The 14,916-nt window shown below is 54.3% G+C and overlaps 1 protein-coding gene across 21 annotated transcripts in view; it reads right to left on the reverse strand.

The window, feature by feature from the left end:
* The window catches only part of MAPK8IP3 (mitogen-activated protein kinase 8 interacting protein 3), a 38,797-nt gene that overhangs the window by 11,271 nt on the left and 12,610 nt on the right, over positions 1–14,916 (reverse strand). For 3 of the 21 annotated variants that reach the window (XM_081298496.1, XM_081298495.1, XM_081298505.1), the window contains exons 5-10: positions 12,911–12,934; positions 10,886–11,030; positions 7,257–7,503; positions 6,478–6,580; positions 6,010–6,131; positions 7–18 (exon numbers count right to left, since the gene is read on the reverse strand). In XM_081298496.1, coding sequence (XP_081154622.1) covers positions 7–18; positions 6,010–6,131; positions 6,478–6,580; positions 7,257–7,503; positions 10,886–11,030; positions 12,911–12,934 — 653 coding nt within the window. Of the gene's footprint in view, positions 1–6; positions 19–6,009; positions 6,132–6,477; positions 6,581–7,256; positions 7,504–9,618; positions 9,747–10,885; positions 11,031–12,910; positions 12,935–14,916 lie in introns of those variants that run through there. The other 18 variants (XM_081298508.1, XM_081298514.1, XM_081298500.1 and 15 more) reach the window with 17 other exon arrangements.

The raw sequence follows: 14,916 nt of genomic DNA on the forward strand, positions 1-14,916 counted from the left end.
ACACACCTGAGAACTCCCCTGGGCCACGTCCAGCAGAGCACAGAGAAACGGGGAAGGAAGCGACAAAGATCAATTGGTGACTGAAACCAACAAATAAAGAAATTCTTATTAAAGAAAAAGCAATGATCCAGCCATTTCCACGTTGAAGGGCATGAGAAGCAACAAGGCAGTGGGATGGAGCCATAGGGGACAGGAGGCCTTCAGTTCTCGGGGGCTCAATAGCCTTTCCTGTTGTCTCCCACCAGCAGGAGGGTGTGACTGGGAACCATGGGTGCAGGATGCCCTCTGAGAGGCCCCCAGAGTGAGCTGGCCGCACTCACTGGCACATTTTTGGGAGGTCACCTGATGACAGATGGGCACCTGATGCTGGATTTGCATTATTCAGGCCAGCCCTGGTCTGTGGTAAGGAATGACCAGAGGGTCGTAAGGGAGTGAGGACCCTCCTGAAAAGGGAGGAAATCAATAAGTCAAGAGGCAGAGGAGGGTGGGGAGCACGGGGTGGTGTACGCTGTCCTCGCTGGGCACATACCTCTCCAGTGCACAGGGTGGCTGTGTGGAAAGCACTGCTTTCTCTTATAGATTTTATTAAACAAGCCCTTCCACTTGGTGCATTCCACAAGAAAGCAACGTGATTAAAGACCCACTTGAGGCTGGGCACAGAGGTGCACACCTGCCATCCCAGCAACTGGGGAGGCTGAGATGGAAGGATCCCAAGTTCAAGGCCAGCCTCATTAACTTTGTGAGATTGTCTCAAAATAAAAAATAAAAAGGGTGGTGATGTGGCTCAGTGATAGAGCACCCCTAGGCTCAAAACAAACTAAGACCCATTTGATCTAAAACACCTAGCTGCGTTGCAGAGACTCAAGCTCAGCAGTGCACCTGCTGACAAGCAGGGTCCTCTTGCCACTCTCCAGTCTGGCAGACTCCAGATGAACATCCACTCCAAACCAAGACAGACCAGGCTGCTCACTCACTAGCAACCCTCTTGGTCCCCTGTGATGTGGCACCCCAGGGCTCTATCCCTCTCAGCCTCCTGTGTTCACTTCCTTGTTAATCCTGGAGCTGACCTTCTTCATGTTTGTGGGTATTTTCTGTGAGTTTCTATTTTATACTTTGCTCCTTTTCTATTGCCCTTAACTTACTTGAATGATGGAGATCACATATATATCTTTTTTTGTGTGTGTGACAGGACCCAGGGCCTTGGGCCTGCTATGCACACAGCCTCATGTATAAGTACATGTGTGTTCTTGATATTGTTTTGTGTCTCTGGTCATGAAGAAGCCCAGATTGTAAAGGTATTCCCCAACATTCTTTTCCACTGTCCTTGTATCCTCAGGTTTAGATCTTTAACCCACTTAGTGAATAACTGTGGTGTGAGGTTGGATGTGCACCAAGCCTCCGCATTGGTCAAGACTGTAACCCAACACCTCTACTGGAAAGACCACCTGGCCCCATGGCTGGAGGCTAGTCACAAGGCTGAGATTTGTGCTTGGCTTCTGGCTGGTGGGGGTGCCTGGCACTGCCCAGCCCAGGGTGACTGTCATCACAAGCTTCCTCAGACAGCTCTCACATGCACTCTTCTGCCTGAACATCAGAGTCCATTCAGCAGGTCCAGAAAAAGAGGCCCATCACTCATTTTTCCTGCTACTGAATGGATTTATGAGCCAGCAGTTGGTGATCTGTGAGGACTCCCAGAAGTTGACAGGCTCAGCCACTGGGTCCGAGATGGTCCTGAGGGAGTGCTCAAGGCTTCTCCCACAGGCATATCTACTTTTCAAGGTCATTTCTAGATATCCAGGGCTGGTCACCACAGGGGTGGAATGGGTCACTGAAGAACAGCCAGTGACCATCTGTAGCAGAGTGTGGGTCAGCCTGTTAGCATTTCAGGTCCCAGCCAAGGGATGCAGACAAGCTCCTTGCTTCTCTGTGCCTCAGACCCTTTGTCCCTAATTTGGGAACACCTTCTGTAGGGTCTGTGTGCATGAACTTCCCATGAGGTGGTGCTGGAACAGCACGCGCCCTTGCTGAGCTCTGAGACTGTGGTGGGTCTCAGACCCACTGGCACGTTCCAGTTTCATCTGCAGCAGACTTCCTCTCATGGGGAGTCCAAAGTAATAGTGAATAACTGCACTTACTGGAATCCTAGGCTCAAGGGGAGTAACAGCTGCCTGGTGCAGGGTCCTTTTACTTCCTCCACTGAGGGGATAGGGGCCACAGGGATGCCACTCCTGACAGCGTGGCTGGGCAACCTCCCACTTGCCGTATGCAGAGACCATGTGTTCCTGAAATCACAGGATCTTCCCACAGCAAGAAGTGCACACACTAAAGGACCTGCACTGGTGCTGCTGCTGTTTTGCAGCTGCATGGGCAGTGGAGGGGTAGGGCTGCCTTTAGCATGTGGTCCCCATAATGCAGGCCAGCCCTGTGGTGATGGGCTGGATGCTGGGGTGGCCCCTGTCAGAGTGCACTCTGCTGGGGTGATCACAGGAGAGGGACACACAGCCTGCTTGCTCCTCCTCCTCCTTGGCAGCCAAACTGACCTACCACCAGACCACAGCAGCAACCTGGCTCACACACACTGTACAACTAAAGGCTCCAGAATGTCCATCATCTCGAGAGCATGTCTCATGCAACCTGGACCAGGGGGTTCCCTGGGTGGCCAGCAATTTGCAGAGCTCCCCCCAGAGATGCAAGTCCTCCTTAGGGGCAGTTGTTGGAAACAAAGACCATCACATGCACCTGGAGGCCTCTCAGGAGTAAGTGCTGCCAGGACCCCTAGAAGCCAGGCTCTCCTGAAAGGCTGCATGGCTTCTGGCTAAGATTCAGTGAGGTTTTCCTGTCCTCTGTTTGACCTCCCCTCACCACTTAAGAGATGCTATATGGCAGTGACATGGGGACCATGCTACCTAGATTGAGAATAAGCAATGACCACAGGGGCATCTCACAGGCCTGAGGTTCCCTGATGGGCAAGGAGGGGCCAGCTGCAGAGAGAAAGTAGGCTTACAGCTGCGTCAATCAGGCAGGTATGCCAGGAGGGGATGGCTCCACAGCCAGGGCTGCAGAATGAGCATGGGGGTGGTGGCCTGCCTGATGGACAAATGGATAGGACACAGGGGCCACCAGCTGATGAGGAAGCTGGTGGAGCCTGGCAATCTTGCAGAACTACTGAGGGCCGTGTGCATCAGGAGCTGAAGGAGCAGTGCCTAGGCTGTGTGCACAGGCAGGAGAGGGTGAGCACAGCTATGCAGTGGGCAGCTGCTCAGCCTTTGGGAGGACAGCGAGCAAAAGACACCGGGCGGGAGGCCACTGGCAGGTTCAAAAGAGGCAATCCAGAAAGTAGACCAGAGCTGCCAGGTCGGGGGAGAGCTGCCAACTGGGTATGGGCTTCCTTTCAGGAGGTGGCAGTGTTCTGTAGTGGCAGTGGTCACACAGCTCTAAACATGTTGACAGCCACCGAGCTGCATTCTTCTGATGGGTGAAGGACATGGTGGGGGTGGGGGTGGGCCACATTTCAGTAGAGCCGTTAAAACCAGCAGAGGGTGGTCACTCAGGGCTGCTAATTGGGGTCTCACTTTCTCAGCAGCAGCCAGTGCTACTGCTGGGAGCAGGGTGGCTGGTGGGGACACAGTCCTTGACATGGAAACAGAGATTTTGTCTGAATATGTGTCTTTCTAGGAAGAAGACTTTTACCTTTTCATTAAATTCACCAATACGTGGGCACCTGTGGTGAGCAGGGGTGCTCTTGTGCACACAGGGGGTCTCCAGATGCCCCCTGTGCCTGTCTGCAGCCTCAGCATAGTTGCACACAGCTGCACACAGCTCAGGGATAAGCTCCTATGCCCATGTGTTTGGGGGATGCTGTCTCCTCCCTGCCACTCAGTGGTGAGGGTCTGACGGAAGCTGGCCTTCAGCAGCAGTGAGCCAGGCAGCACTCCTGGGGGACTTGCTGTGAGTACAGCATGGATTGTGTTGCGTTCCTCAATATGGACCTGTGCTTCTCCACACAGGCTGCAGGCTCCTCAGGGAGCACCTCATGCTGCAGGAAGTGCCTTAAGGGACAGCAGGTTCCTTGGGGGTGGGTCAGCTTCATGGCTGGTATGAGAGGAGCTGTGTGCAGCAAGGGTCCTCAGTCCTGCACCTTTACTTGGTGCTTCTATTCCTAGAAATCCACCCCAGGGCAGTCCTTGGAGATGATGCCACAGCCACCCAGTTCAGCAGTATCCACCATGCAATTCGACATGGAAGAGAGATGATCATGTACTATACAGTGCAAAAGAGCTCAGTCACACGAAGGAAAAGAAATTAAAATGTGCAGAAGCACTTTCAATCAAAAGTGACACGGGTCTAGGGATATAGCTTAGGATGTGTGAGGCCTTGGGTTTGTACAAGGGCCACACCTATCATTCTAGTGGCTAGGGAGCCTGAAGCAGAAGGATCACAAGTTCAAAGCCGGTATCAGTAACCTAGCAAGACCCTGTCTCAAAAAATAAAAAGGGATGAGGATGTGGCTCAGTGGTTAAGTGCTCCTGGGTTTCAATCCCCAGTACCAAAAAAAAAGTGACTGCCTCAGCTGGGTGGTGGTGACACCCATGATCCCAGCAGCTCAGGAGGCTGAAGCAGGAGGACCATGGCAAATTCAAGGCCAGCCTTAGGAACTTAACAAGACTCTGGCTCCAAATAAAAAAATTTTAAAAGACTGTGTATATGGCTCAGAGGGAGAACACTACCTAGCATGTGCAAGGGTTAGGGTTCAACCCCCAATACTACAAAAACAAAGTAAAAATATTCTAAAACCCTTCTGAAAAAAATTCCATTAGAAACATGTCCTGACAGAAAAGGCTGCTTATTTTGTCCTCTCCCCGCGGGAGCATCTAGTCCTTCCCCTTGGAGTGTGAGCACACTCAACCCCACTGAGCCAGCATGGGAACAGCTCAGGATACGAGTCCCACGATAGGGAGACATGGCCAGCACTTCAGATGCAAGCCTAGCAGAATAGAGCTTCTGCTCGGAGCTTGTCAGGGCTGGTGCTGAGCACTGTGGGAGTTCAGATCCCTGAAGATGCCCTGCCCCAAGACGCCAGGAGGCAGGCCCACAGCCTCTGGAGCAGGGTGAACAAGAAGGTCAGCCTTCTGCTGCCTGTGCCGACACGGTGGTGTTTGAAAGGCCACTTGGCTGCAGGGAAACACCTTGAGCCTTGAGGGCGACAGGCAGCAGGAGGTGGGGGAGCAGCAGTCAAGCTGCAGGGTGAGCGCTTTGCTGGACAGCTGACGGGCCAGGTGTGGAGGCTTGGCCAGCTCCACGACCCCAGCCTCGCCCTCAGAGGCTGCTCTGACTGAAGTTCCTGCTCCTTCTGAGGCAGTCAGAACCAAGCAGCAGCGTCCCATGGACCCATCCAGAACCATGCAGAGGAATGGGACAAAGCCGCTCCTTCCCACAGGCAGACTTGTGGGCACACAGCCTCTTGCTGCTGCAGGCAAGAGATGTTGGGGCTGCGCCCAAGACCAAGAGCTCCCCCTGCAGGTGTTGTGCAGAGGCCCAGCTAAAGGTCACTGCTTCCTGCCAGCCCTGCCTGAGGACCCATGGATGCCCTGAGCCTGTGCTGGCAGGAGGGGTGCCTAGGAGCTCAGCTCCCCTTGGCAATGTGGAGGCTGTCTGTGAACTTCCTCACACAGAATGCTGGCAAATGGCCACCCTCCCAAAATGCCCCACAGAGCAGAATGCCAAGGAGGGGCCCAGAGGAAGACTGGGGACTGCACGGGGTTTCTCTCTGGGTAAAGATGCTCTAACGGGGTGCTAATGGTCACACGACCTTGTGAGCACACGAAAATCCACCCACTATAGGCTTACAGGGTAGAACTTGTAGCATGAGGAGCTCAACTTGCTAAAACTGCATGACAACAGTGCCTGGCCCAGGAGCACACAGAGATGTCTTTTCACCACACCCAACCAACCAATGGAAAGCCTATTCTCTCCCAACGGAAAGTTAGGGAGTCAGCAGGGAGAGTTTACCTAGGAGGTCAGCTCCTTCATCCACATCCCCAATGACCTCGGATCCTGCCGTCGACAGCTCATGGTACAGGGAGTCAGTGTTGATGCCAAAAGCTTTGTTCACGATGCCCTGGGTGGGGCTGCTGGGACACAGGGCAGGGGACAGAATTGTCTGCTTCATACCCAGACCTCCTCCCCTCCTACCACAGCTGCTGTCACGCCAGGCTTTATCCCCGAAGGCCCCAGAGCTAAGGACTGAGTCACCAGCTGGTGGCCACACTGGGGGTGAGGTAACTAGGGGCCCCTCCTCTCTTTGCTTCCTGGCTGCTGTGAGATGAGCTGCCTTCTCTGCCACAAGCTCCCCATGATGCTCTGCCTCGCTCACACCCAGAGCCTGTGGGTGTAAGCGTGGACAGGACTGCACCCTCAACCACAGACACTGGCTTGAGTGAATGCTGACCCCAACCCAGGGCCTGGTCCTGTGAGCACCTGTTTCCTGTGCGGTCTAGGCGGGTCTCTGGACACATGTCCAGCTCCGGGGTGGAGTCGATAATGTCCTGAACATCAGACCACTCGTCACTGCTGCCCATACCTAGAGGGGAGCACAAGGAACACGTGGAGAGTGGACAGTCCAGCAACCCTCACCCTCACAGTGGCTCTCTGCATCATGTTTGCAGACCCATGGCCAGGTGTCAAAAAAGGGTCCTCTCCACACTGGCCACATGGACACAACCCAGCACTGTGAGTCCTGGAGGGAAGGCCTAGCATAATGCTGACACAGGACTGCTCAACCCCATGCCGTGAGCCTCCTCTTAATGACAGAGGTCCTGCTTTTATCTCTAGCCACACACTGCGAGACTGTGCTCTGTTGGGCTGCATCCCTCCCCATACGTAGGAGGAAGTCCTGACCCCAATATGACTGCATTGAGGTAGTGTCCCTAGTGGTGTCCTTATAGTAGGAGACCAGGCATAGACACAGCAGGGCTATATGAGGCCCAGGGAGAGGTGGCATCTGCAAGGCAGAGGAAGGCCTCGGAGAAACCAGCCTCCATACCTGGGCTTGGGCTCCCAGCCTGCAGGAGAAAACAGACTTCCCTTGTTTAAGCCACCCAGTTCCCAGTGTAATGAAAGCCTGAGCTGACCATTACAGCTGTCAATACTAGATTCCAAAAGGAAGAGAAGCCTCCTAGGTGCCAGGCAGGAGAGGCTCAGGGCACTTGGCCTCCCCTTCAGGGACTGAGGCACTGGGCGTGTGGGCTGCTACACACCTATGCTGACGTTCCGCATTTCCTGGGTGACCTGGACTTCCATGTTGCGGCTGTTGCGCTTCTCCCGGGCCCTCTTGCTGTTCTTTGTGCTGCTGCCGTAGTCCCCCAGGGGCTGCAGGCTCTCGTTGAGTGGTGTGACGGCGGCAGAGGGAACAGAGGACGTGGGAGTGTTGGACTTGGTGCCAGTGGTGCTAGGTGTGGCAGCTGCTGAAGACTGGCCTGACTCTGACATCTCATCGTTGGGACACTAGGGCCAAACGCAGGGAGGGGGGCGGTCAACACAAGGGACCATGCGTTACAGCTAGGGGCGGCCACCGGGGGCCCCATCACTCCACTACTGGCCATAAGCATCACTGCCCCCAGCTTGCAGGGTCAGGAGACCCCTGGGCCAGTAATTCCCTTGGCCTACCACTCTGGAGTTCTCCTGTCATCCGGCAGCTGCCTCTGGCTCAAAGCTTGTACCCTCCACTGGATACAAGGAAACACCAGCAATGGGAACCATGGTGTGACGCTACACAGGGGACAAAGCGGGGCCCTCTGTAGACAGTGGTGGCCAGAAACCAGTCGTAGCCCAGAGCCAGGCAAGGGGCTCTATAGGGGCAGCGGAAAGGAGGCATCTGAGGAGGGATGATAGGGCCATGTCCCTCTCCCTCCACTGCTTCCAGGACACTCCTGCTCAGCCCTGGCTGAAGTCCAGCTGGGAAGGGGATGTATACTTTCACCACATCTGTGGCTGTGACTCCCAGACACACGCTGCTTCACCTCATGGTGTGACTGACCCACATACAGAACTGAACAACAGTGCAAGTCCTAATGGCCTGAAGTTCTGTTTGGACACTGTTAGATATTCTGGGAGGAGGGTCCAGTAATTACGACCAGGTACTTACCTCAGGAATCTCATTAGGAAGACATTTTATCTGAATTGCATGGGACATGAAACAAACACTCTTTTCCTATGGTCTTTCCTGATGAAAATATTGCACAGTTTCAATACAAAGAGCCCCAAACACTTCCCTATTAACTCATGTTCATACCCTGATGAAGCCTGGGCAGCTGTGCCAGCCTTACAGGCAGCCCAGGCCATAGCTGGCCTGCGCCCCCCTTGCTCCCCTCCCTGCCCTCCCTCATTGTACAGGAAGGGAACAGCTTGTGGGGCTCTGAGGCAGATCAATCTGTACGTCCCAGGCAGGCAGCTGCACCACATTTTGTGTGTTCCCAGAGGGGGGACACCTTCAGAGGAACTTCCTACTGGTGAGGATGCTCACTTGGGAGGGGAACAGATGGAAGAGGAAGGCGTGCAGTCCTGTCTACAGTGGTGAACACAGGGACCTGAATGGATAAGTGCATGCTCCCAAGGTCAGAGCTGTATCTGCCATGTGCCTTTGCCTGACCATGGGCTCAGCACCAGGCTTGGGCAGGGCCTCAGTTATAGACACCACTACTTGTTCAGAGAACAGGTTTCCAACTCCATGTACCAGGCTCCCAAATTTCTATACAAGAAGTCTCAAAATCTCACATGTAGCTGGGCATGATGGCACACACTGTGATTCTAACTGTTGGGGAGGCTGGGTCAGGAGGCTCCCCAAGTTTTGAGTTAGTCTGGGAAACTTACCCAAACACTGTCTCAAAATAACCACAAAGAAAAGGGCTGAGGATGTGGTTCAGTGTTAGAGCACCTGCCCTGCATGTGCCAAGGCCCTGGGTTCCATCCCCAGCATCAAAAAAGGAAAAAACAAAACACCCACAAATTCCTCCACAACAGTAGCTCTCAGATGGGGTGACTATGTGCAGGGATGTCTGGAAGAGGTCAGGGACAGCTGCTGTCAGGCTGGAGAGGGCTGGATACCAGGGTTGCCACTCAACCTCTACAGTGCCCAGGCATCAGCAGTACCAGGTGAGACACACTGCACACAGTCTAGCTGTCTCCCAGTGGCTGAGGCTTTGCACTGAAATCTGAACGTGGGCTTAGGCCAGACACATAGCTTATGCCTGGTGTGAGAAAGAAAGGGAGACCACTCTGCTTCACCCTGATGTCTGAACATGGGTTTAGACCACACACGGCTTGTTCCTGGTGTGAGAAGGGGAGACCACTCTGCTTCAAACTGTTACCAGTGATGCAGATCTGGGCCTTCCCCACAACAGATCTGCAGGGTCAGGTCTCTGCTGCCCTTCTAAAAGGGAAGCAGAGATGCCAGCAGCTCAGGCAGAAGCCGGGGGTGCAGTGAGGCACATTCTGGACCACTTTCCTCTGTGCCATGATTTCCCCGCCTTCAGAGACCCTTGTGGTCACTGTAGGGCGTATTGCCCACTGGCCACGCCGCCCCCAGGGCCCCAGCTGTTATCCTATAGGGTCACCACTTACCTAGGGCAAACCTCTCAACCTCCTAAACATCAACGTGGGGCAGTGACCTCCAAGTGTATTGCAAAGAACCCACACACTCCTAGCGGTCATTCCTCACCATGAGTGGCCACAACTGTTTGGTTAAAACACTATGGTACATGAAAACAAAAACAAAACAAAAAACAAAAAAATTAAGAAATTAAAACCTGGAGCATGAAAAAAAAACTTAAAAGATAATTATTAAAAGGAAAAAAAAAGAAAAATCAAACAAAACACACTGTGAACTAAAACATAAAACACTATGATTTATGGAGAGAAAGACTGTTTCAGACAATGTAGTAGAGAAAGAAAAGGCTTTGTGGGAAGAAAGGCGGGCCAGGGGGCCCCCTGAGAGTCCCTGCTGCAGAGCAGGAGTGGGGGAGGGTGAGCAGCCAGTTCCCCATGTGCCTGCTGCCCTCCTCCTGTACACCAACACTGGCAGGACAGTGAGGATCATGGCTGGTGACTTTACTCCCTGGAACAGCCATGGGACCATGGATCACTTTCCAAGGGCTAGCAGCAAGCAAAAACCTAAGCCTCATATGCCCAGCCCACAGGCCCCACATGTCCTCCGGGGATGTTGGGAGGAAAGTCACCAGACCCAGTGCCAGCTCCTCTGCCCAGGAAGGTGGCCTGCCTTTTCTGGCAATGTGGCCAGAGAGCCCTGTCCTGTGGCAGCAGCCTGAGCATTACGTACAGGTGTAGCAAGAGACCAGGTCCTGCATGGAGGATCTGGCCTTCTCTGGGTGGCTGTACAGACCTATGAAGGGTGAGTGGGGGACCTTCCTTTTTAACTCACAGCTATCTCCAAGGATGGGAGAAGGGCCCAACGAGAAAGCCCTTTGGCTTCCTCCAGCTGAAATCCTGTCTCAGGACTAAACTCCTATGAAAGCAGAGGCAGCTCGGGAAGCAATGTGTGTCCTGCCTAAGTCTGGTTTGAGGGGATACTGCACTTTGGGGTGTGCTGGTGGAGAGCTGCTGAGCTCAGCCCTAATAGACACAGGATCTCCACTGTAGAGTGGTCCACCTAAGGATCAGAGAGGCCCAGCCTGGTCTAGCAGGTGCCATGGGAAGCCACATAAAGTGGCTATGGCAACACAGGGTCACTGGGGCCCATACTTCCTGACACCAAGCCAGAGGAGATAGACTAACACAGGGGAGCTGCACGGGGTGGCATGCAAAGACAGGGCTCCCTGGATGGACGTGGGCATCGGCACTGGGGCCCTTACTCCACGCACGGCTACAAAACCTGGTAGCTGGAGATGGACTGCAGCTGGCCGAGGTCACTCAGGTGCCAGTGGTCCCCCGCAGGCACGAGCTTGCCCCCCATCTGTGCACGTACCATGCCGTCAGCCAGGGGGAAGACGTTCAGAGAGGTGGGACGTTCCTTCCTGCTGGAAAGGGGCAGGAGAAGAGGAAGTGGAGGTTAATGTCAGCTGAGAAAGAGTGGACGCCCTCGCTGGGCCATGAGGCCTCTCTGGTGGACAGAGCTTCTCAAAAGGCCATCCTGCAGTCCAGCTTCAGAGGGCAGGACCAGTTGGGCAGCAGCACTCATGTGCTGGGTAGTCTGCACTCCTCATGACCCTGTGTGATCGTTCCCCTCCCTCACTGATGTATCACTTTTCTCTAGCTCAATTTCTTTTTCTTTTTTTTTTTTTTTTGGGGGGGGGTTACGGGGGATTGAATTCAGGGCACTCGACTACTGAACCACACCCCCCATCCATATTTTGTATTTTATTTAGAGATAGGGACTCACTGAGTAGCTTAGCGCCTTGCAGATGCTGAGGCTGGCTTTCAACTCGAGATCCTCCTGCCTCAGCCTCCCTAGCCATTGGGATTATATGCGTGCACCACTGTGCCTGGCTTCTAGCTCAAATTTTAATGGTCACCGCTGGTGTCAGCACTAGCAATCTCACAGCAAGGCAGTGACAGGCCATTTCCCTTGAGTGGTGACTTTTATGATGACAAAGCCCAGACTTGTCTCCTCATAGGTAACCTGTCAGTCCTGTCTCTGCTTGGGGCCAGTAGAAGCATCAGTCTGCTGCCCAGTTCTTTGCTCCCTGCTTTCCTACCAATCTGGTTTTTCATGAGGTCTTATCACTATAAAACATTTGAATACCATGTGTCTGAAGTAAAGTGAGGCATGCCTCATCTGCTGAAGCCTTTGAGGGAGGATCTCTTGTCACGAGTCTCGACAGGAAGCTGAGTCCTCTGAGGCTCTGAGCATCAGGCAGACAGAGTCAAGAGAGCCAAGCCCAACACACCTACAGTGGGCTCAGTCCCAGGAGAACCTTAGGAGGGCTGCAAGTCGTGCTGGGAACAGAGGTACTCCCATTGCATGTCCTCCCGTCAGAGGCCTCTAAACAGGCAGGCCTCAATGGCATGGAGGACTGGGCAGCACAATCTTCCCTGGGGCAGATCTAGTCTGCTCTGCTTGGAGGTGACAGGGCAAGAACTAGCACTACTGCATGCCTCAGCCTCTCGTACTTGAAGGAAACAGGACAGAGAGCAGGACAGAGCAGAGGCATGCTGCCTATGCTTCCTGTGGCTGGAGGATGGCTTTATGAAGGATGACCCTGCGAAAGGGTGCCCAGACAGCTCTAGGGATTGGAGAGCTGGTCTGTTTCCTGATGCCTGCTGGGACCTGGCTGTGTCAACTGGGCTGCTGGAGTGGCAGGCACAGGACCAGAGGGGCAACACCCTGCTGGAGCAGAGGAGCTACACTCAGCCACATCAGAAGGCGTTTGCCTATGGCCAGCTCTCATGACCCCTTCACGGGGTGCCAGTACCCGTCAAGACTTGGAGACTCTAAGATGCTGAGAAAGACAGCTGGAAAGTGCTGGGTCTCTACCAGAGCCTCCTGGGCCCAGTCCCAAGAGCTGCTCCCTGTCAAGAGCCCACAAAGCCTAGAGTAGCAGAGCCTGGGGTGGGCTACACCCCTGCCTGCCCCAGCAGGCTCCCGCCTCCTCTTACCCACTTTGCCTCTTTTGAGAGGCTAATATTAGCATGGGGAGCACCCTGGGGCCTGGCTGACCCCGTTAAGCACTTAAACTCATGACCTCAGGTGAGAAGCACTTAACATGTCCCTAGGCCCAAGCCGATGCCATCCTCACTGCCACCACATGCTACAGGGCGACAGCAGGGAGCATGGGGGCGGCTCTTGCTGCACAAGATGGGGCAATGGACACACAAACCAAGGACTTCCACAGCTTGATGTGGCACATATGGCCCAAGGCAACCCCAGGACTGAGTAGACAGAGACCCACAGCGTTACCTCTTCCTCCATGACTGGCGAGGACTGCAGGGCAGCGACAGACACGGCCAGCACACAGCAGTGACAGCACAGGGCAGGACAAGAAGACCACATTAGAGAACGAAGGTCAGGCTAGTTCCTGGCTGTGCACACGCTCAGAGGAAGAAGCTCGAGGACAATGATGGGGAGACAAGAAGGTGGCCCAACCCCCACTCCCCTACACACAACAGCGGTCACACACACAGACATCTTGACTTCAACAAGAGGCCCTGGATGGGGCCTGTGCAGTAGTTCAGCAAGTGCAGCATGTACACATCTACTGCAGAAGCACAAGCACACATGTGCACACAGAGGAGGGTGACAGAGTTGAGACACACGCATGCTCCTGCTCATGCCTAAGCACAGCTGATGTCTGAGCTCCTACTGAGACACACAGACTCTGAAAAATCACACCAGGAGTGCAGGAAAAGTTGGTGTGGGTCAGGAGTGGTCGATAGCTCAGAATAAGGAGGAACTAGGGCCTCAGGGGAACTGAGGGGGTCTGAGCACAGGGGACAGGACCTATCTGCCCTCCACCTCAGCCTCCCAAGCCCAGAAGGGCTCACACTTTGTAGGGGGACAAAGCTGCACTTTCTTGACCTTAGTCAGCTACTGTGGAGGCCTCAGGCGGCAGCCCCTGTCCACACCCAGGAGCCCAGACATCATGGTGGGGAAGGCACAGCCCAGAGGATGCTCCTGATTTTCGGCAGCAGCAAGAGAAACAGCCTCTGGGCTGGTGAGGAAGCTCAGTGTAACTGACAGCTAGATGAGTGATGGCGACAGCCTAGACCTGGGCACTGCCCCTCCAATTCCCCTCTCCCCAGCCCTGGGAGCACCTTGGCCTTCTCATGGCCAAAAGCCACCTGCAACACAGCCAGCATGCTAATGTGTCCTGCAGAGGTGGGCAACTCACAGGATCTCAAGATGAAGGTGACATGGCTGCTTACACCTGCTGCCCAGCTGGCAGATCAGATCGGTGTGAAAGACTGGTGTCACAAGACACCCTCCCTTTCCTGGACATGCTGGGATTCCACGGTAAATAAATGAGTGCCTGGGCTTCTAGGACAGCTACGTGCAGGGGGCGCACTCTTGCCGACAGGCACCAGAGGCCCTGTGCTGTCCAGAGGACATGGTTAGCCACTGCCAGACCACAGGACCTGGTCAGAACAGCACGGTCAGAGCAGATCCCAGGACTACCCCTATAAAGCAGGTCAAGGGCTTCTCACAGGGCTCATTCTGGCTCCCTGAGGGAAGAGGAAGAGCTGCTGTAAAGTCCCAGCAAGGCTGAGGAATGAGGCCTGAGTGGCACACACAAGTCCCAGGGCTATGGGCTCCTCGGCAGGAGCCAGCTTCCCACAGTCTGCCTGTCCTGCAACCAGAGCTGAACTCTGACCAATAGGGAGAAACCAAGGGGCCAACACTGACTGGTGCACTGCTCAAGGCTGTGGGTCCCACAGGAACACCTGAAGAAGCAGGTGATCTGATAGGGCCTACTTCTCCCCACCCACCATGGGATCATCCATGACAAAGCACACCCTGCCCCACAGCTGTGGCTCCTCCACTATACACAGAGGAATGGGAGGCCTGAACTGCCCATGGTGATGGCTAGAACCTTCATCGGCTGGTTTCAGAGCATGGGTGGCAGGGTTTTAGGTGAGCCCAGTGTCCTACGGAGTCCAATTTATGTAGTGTCCACAGGGCCTGGGGCACTGCCCACTGTGACACAAGATCCTGGTCACTCACGGCTCCTAGGATAGCCCAGGTATGCTCTCCCTGTGCTCTCTACTGTGTGACCTTTGGGCTGTTCCCCTTTTAAGGGTGCACTGGCAGAAGACAGGCAGGAAGTCCCAGAATCACTGCAGCTCTTACACAAAACAACATTAAGACCCTTGACTCTGGGTTAGAATTCAAGACCAGCTGTTTGGAAATCCTTGTGGCCATTCTGAGGGCCAGAAGTCAGCACATCCACAGTGTGCTAAGGAGAAACA

This window comes from Spermophilus citellus (assembly GCF_964194105.1).
Source record: "Spermophilus citellus genome assembly, chromosome: 6".
NCBI classification, from domain to species: Eukaryota; Metazoa; Chordata; class Mammalia; order Rodentia; family Sciuridae; genus Spermophilus; species Spermophilus citellus.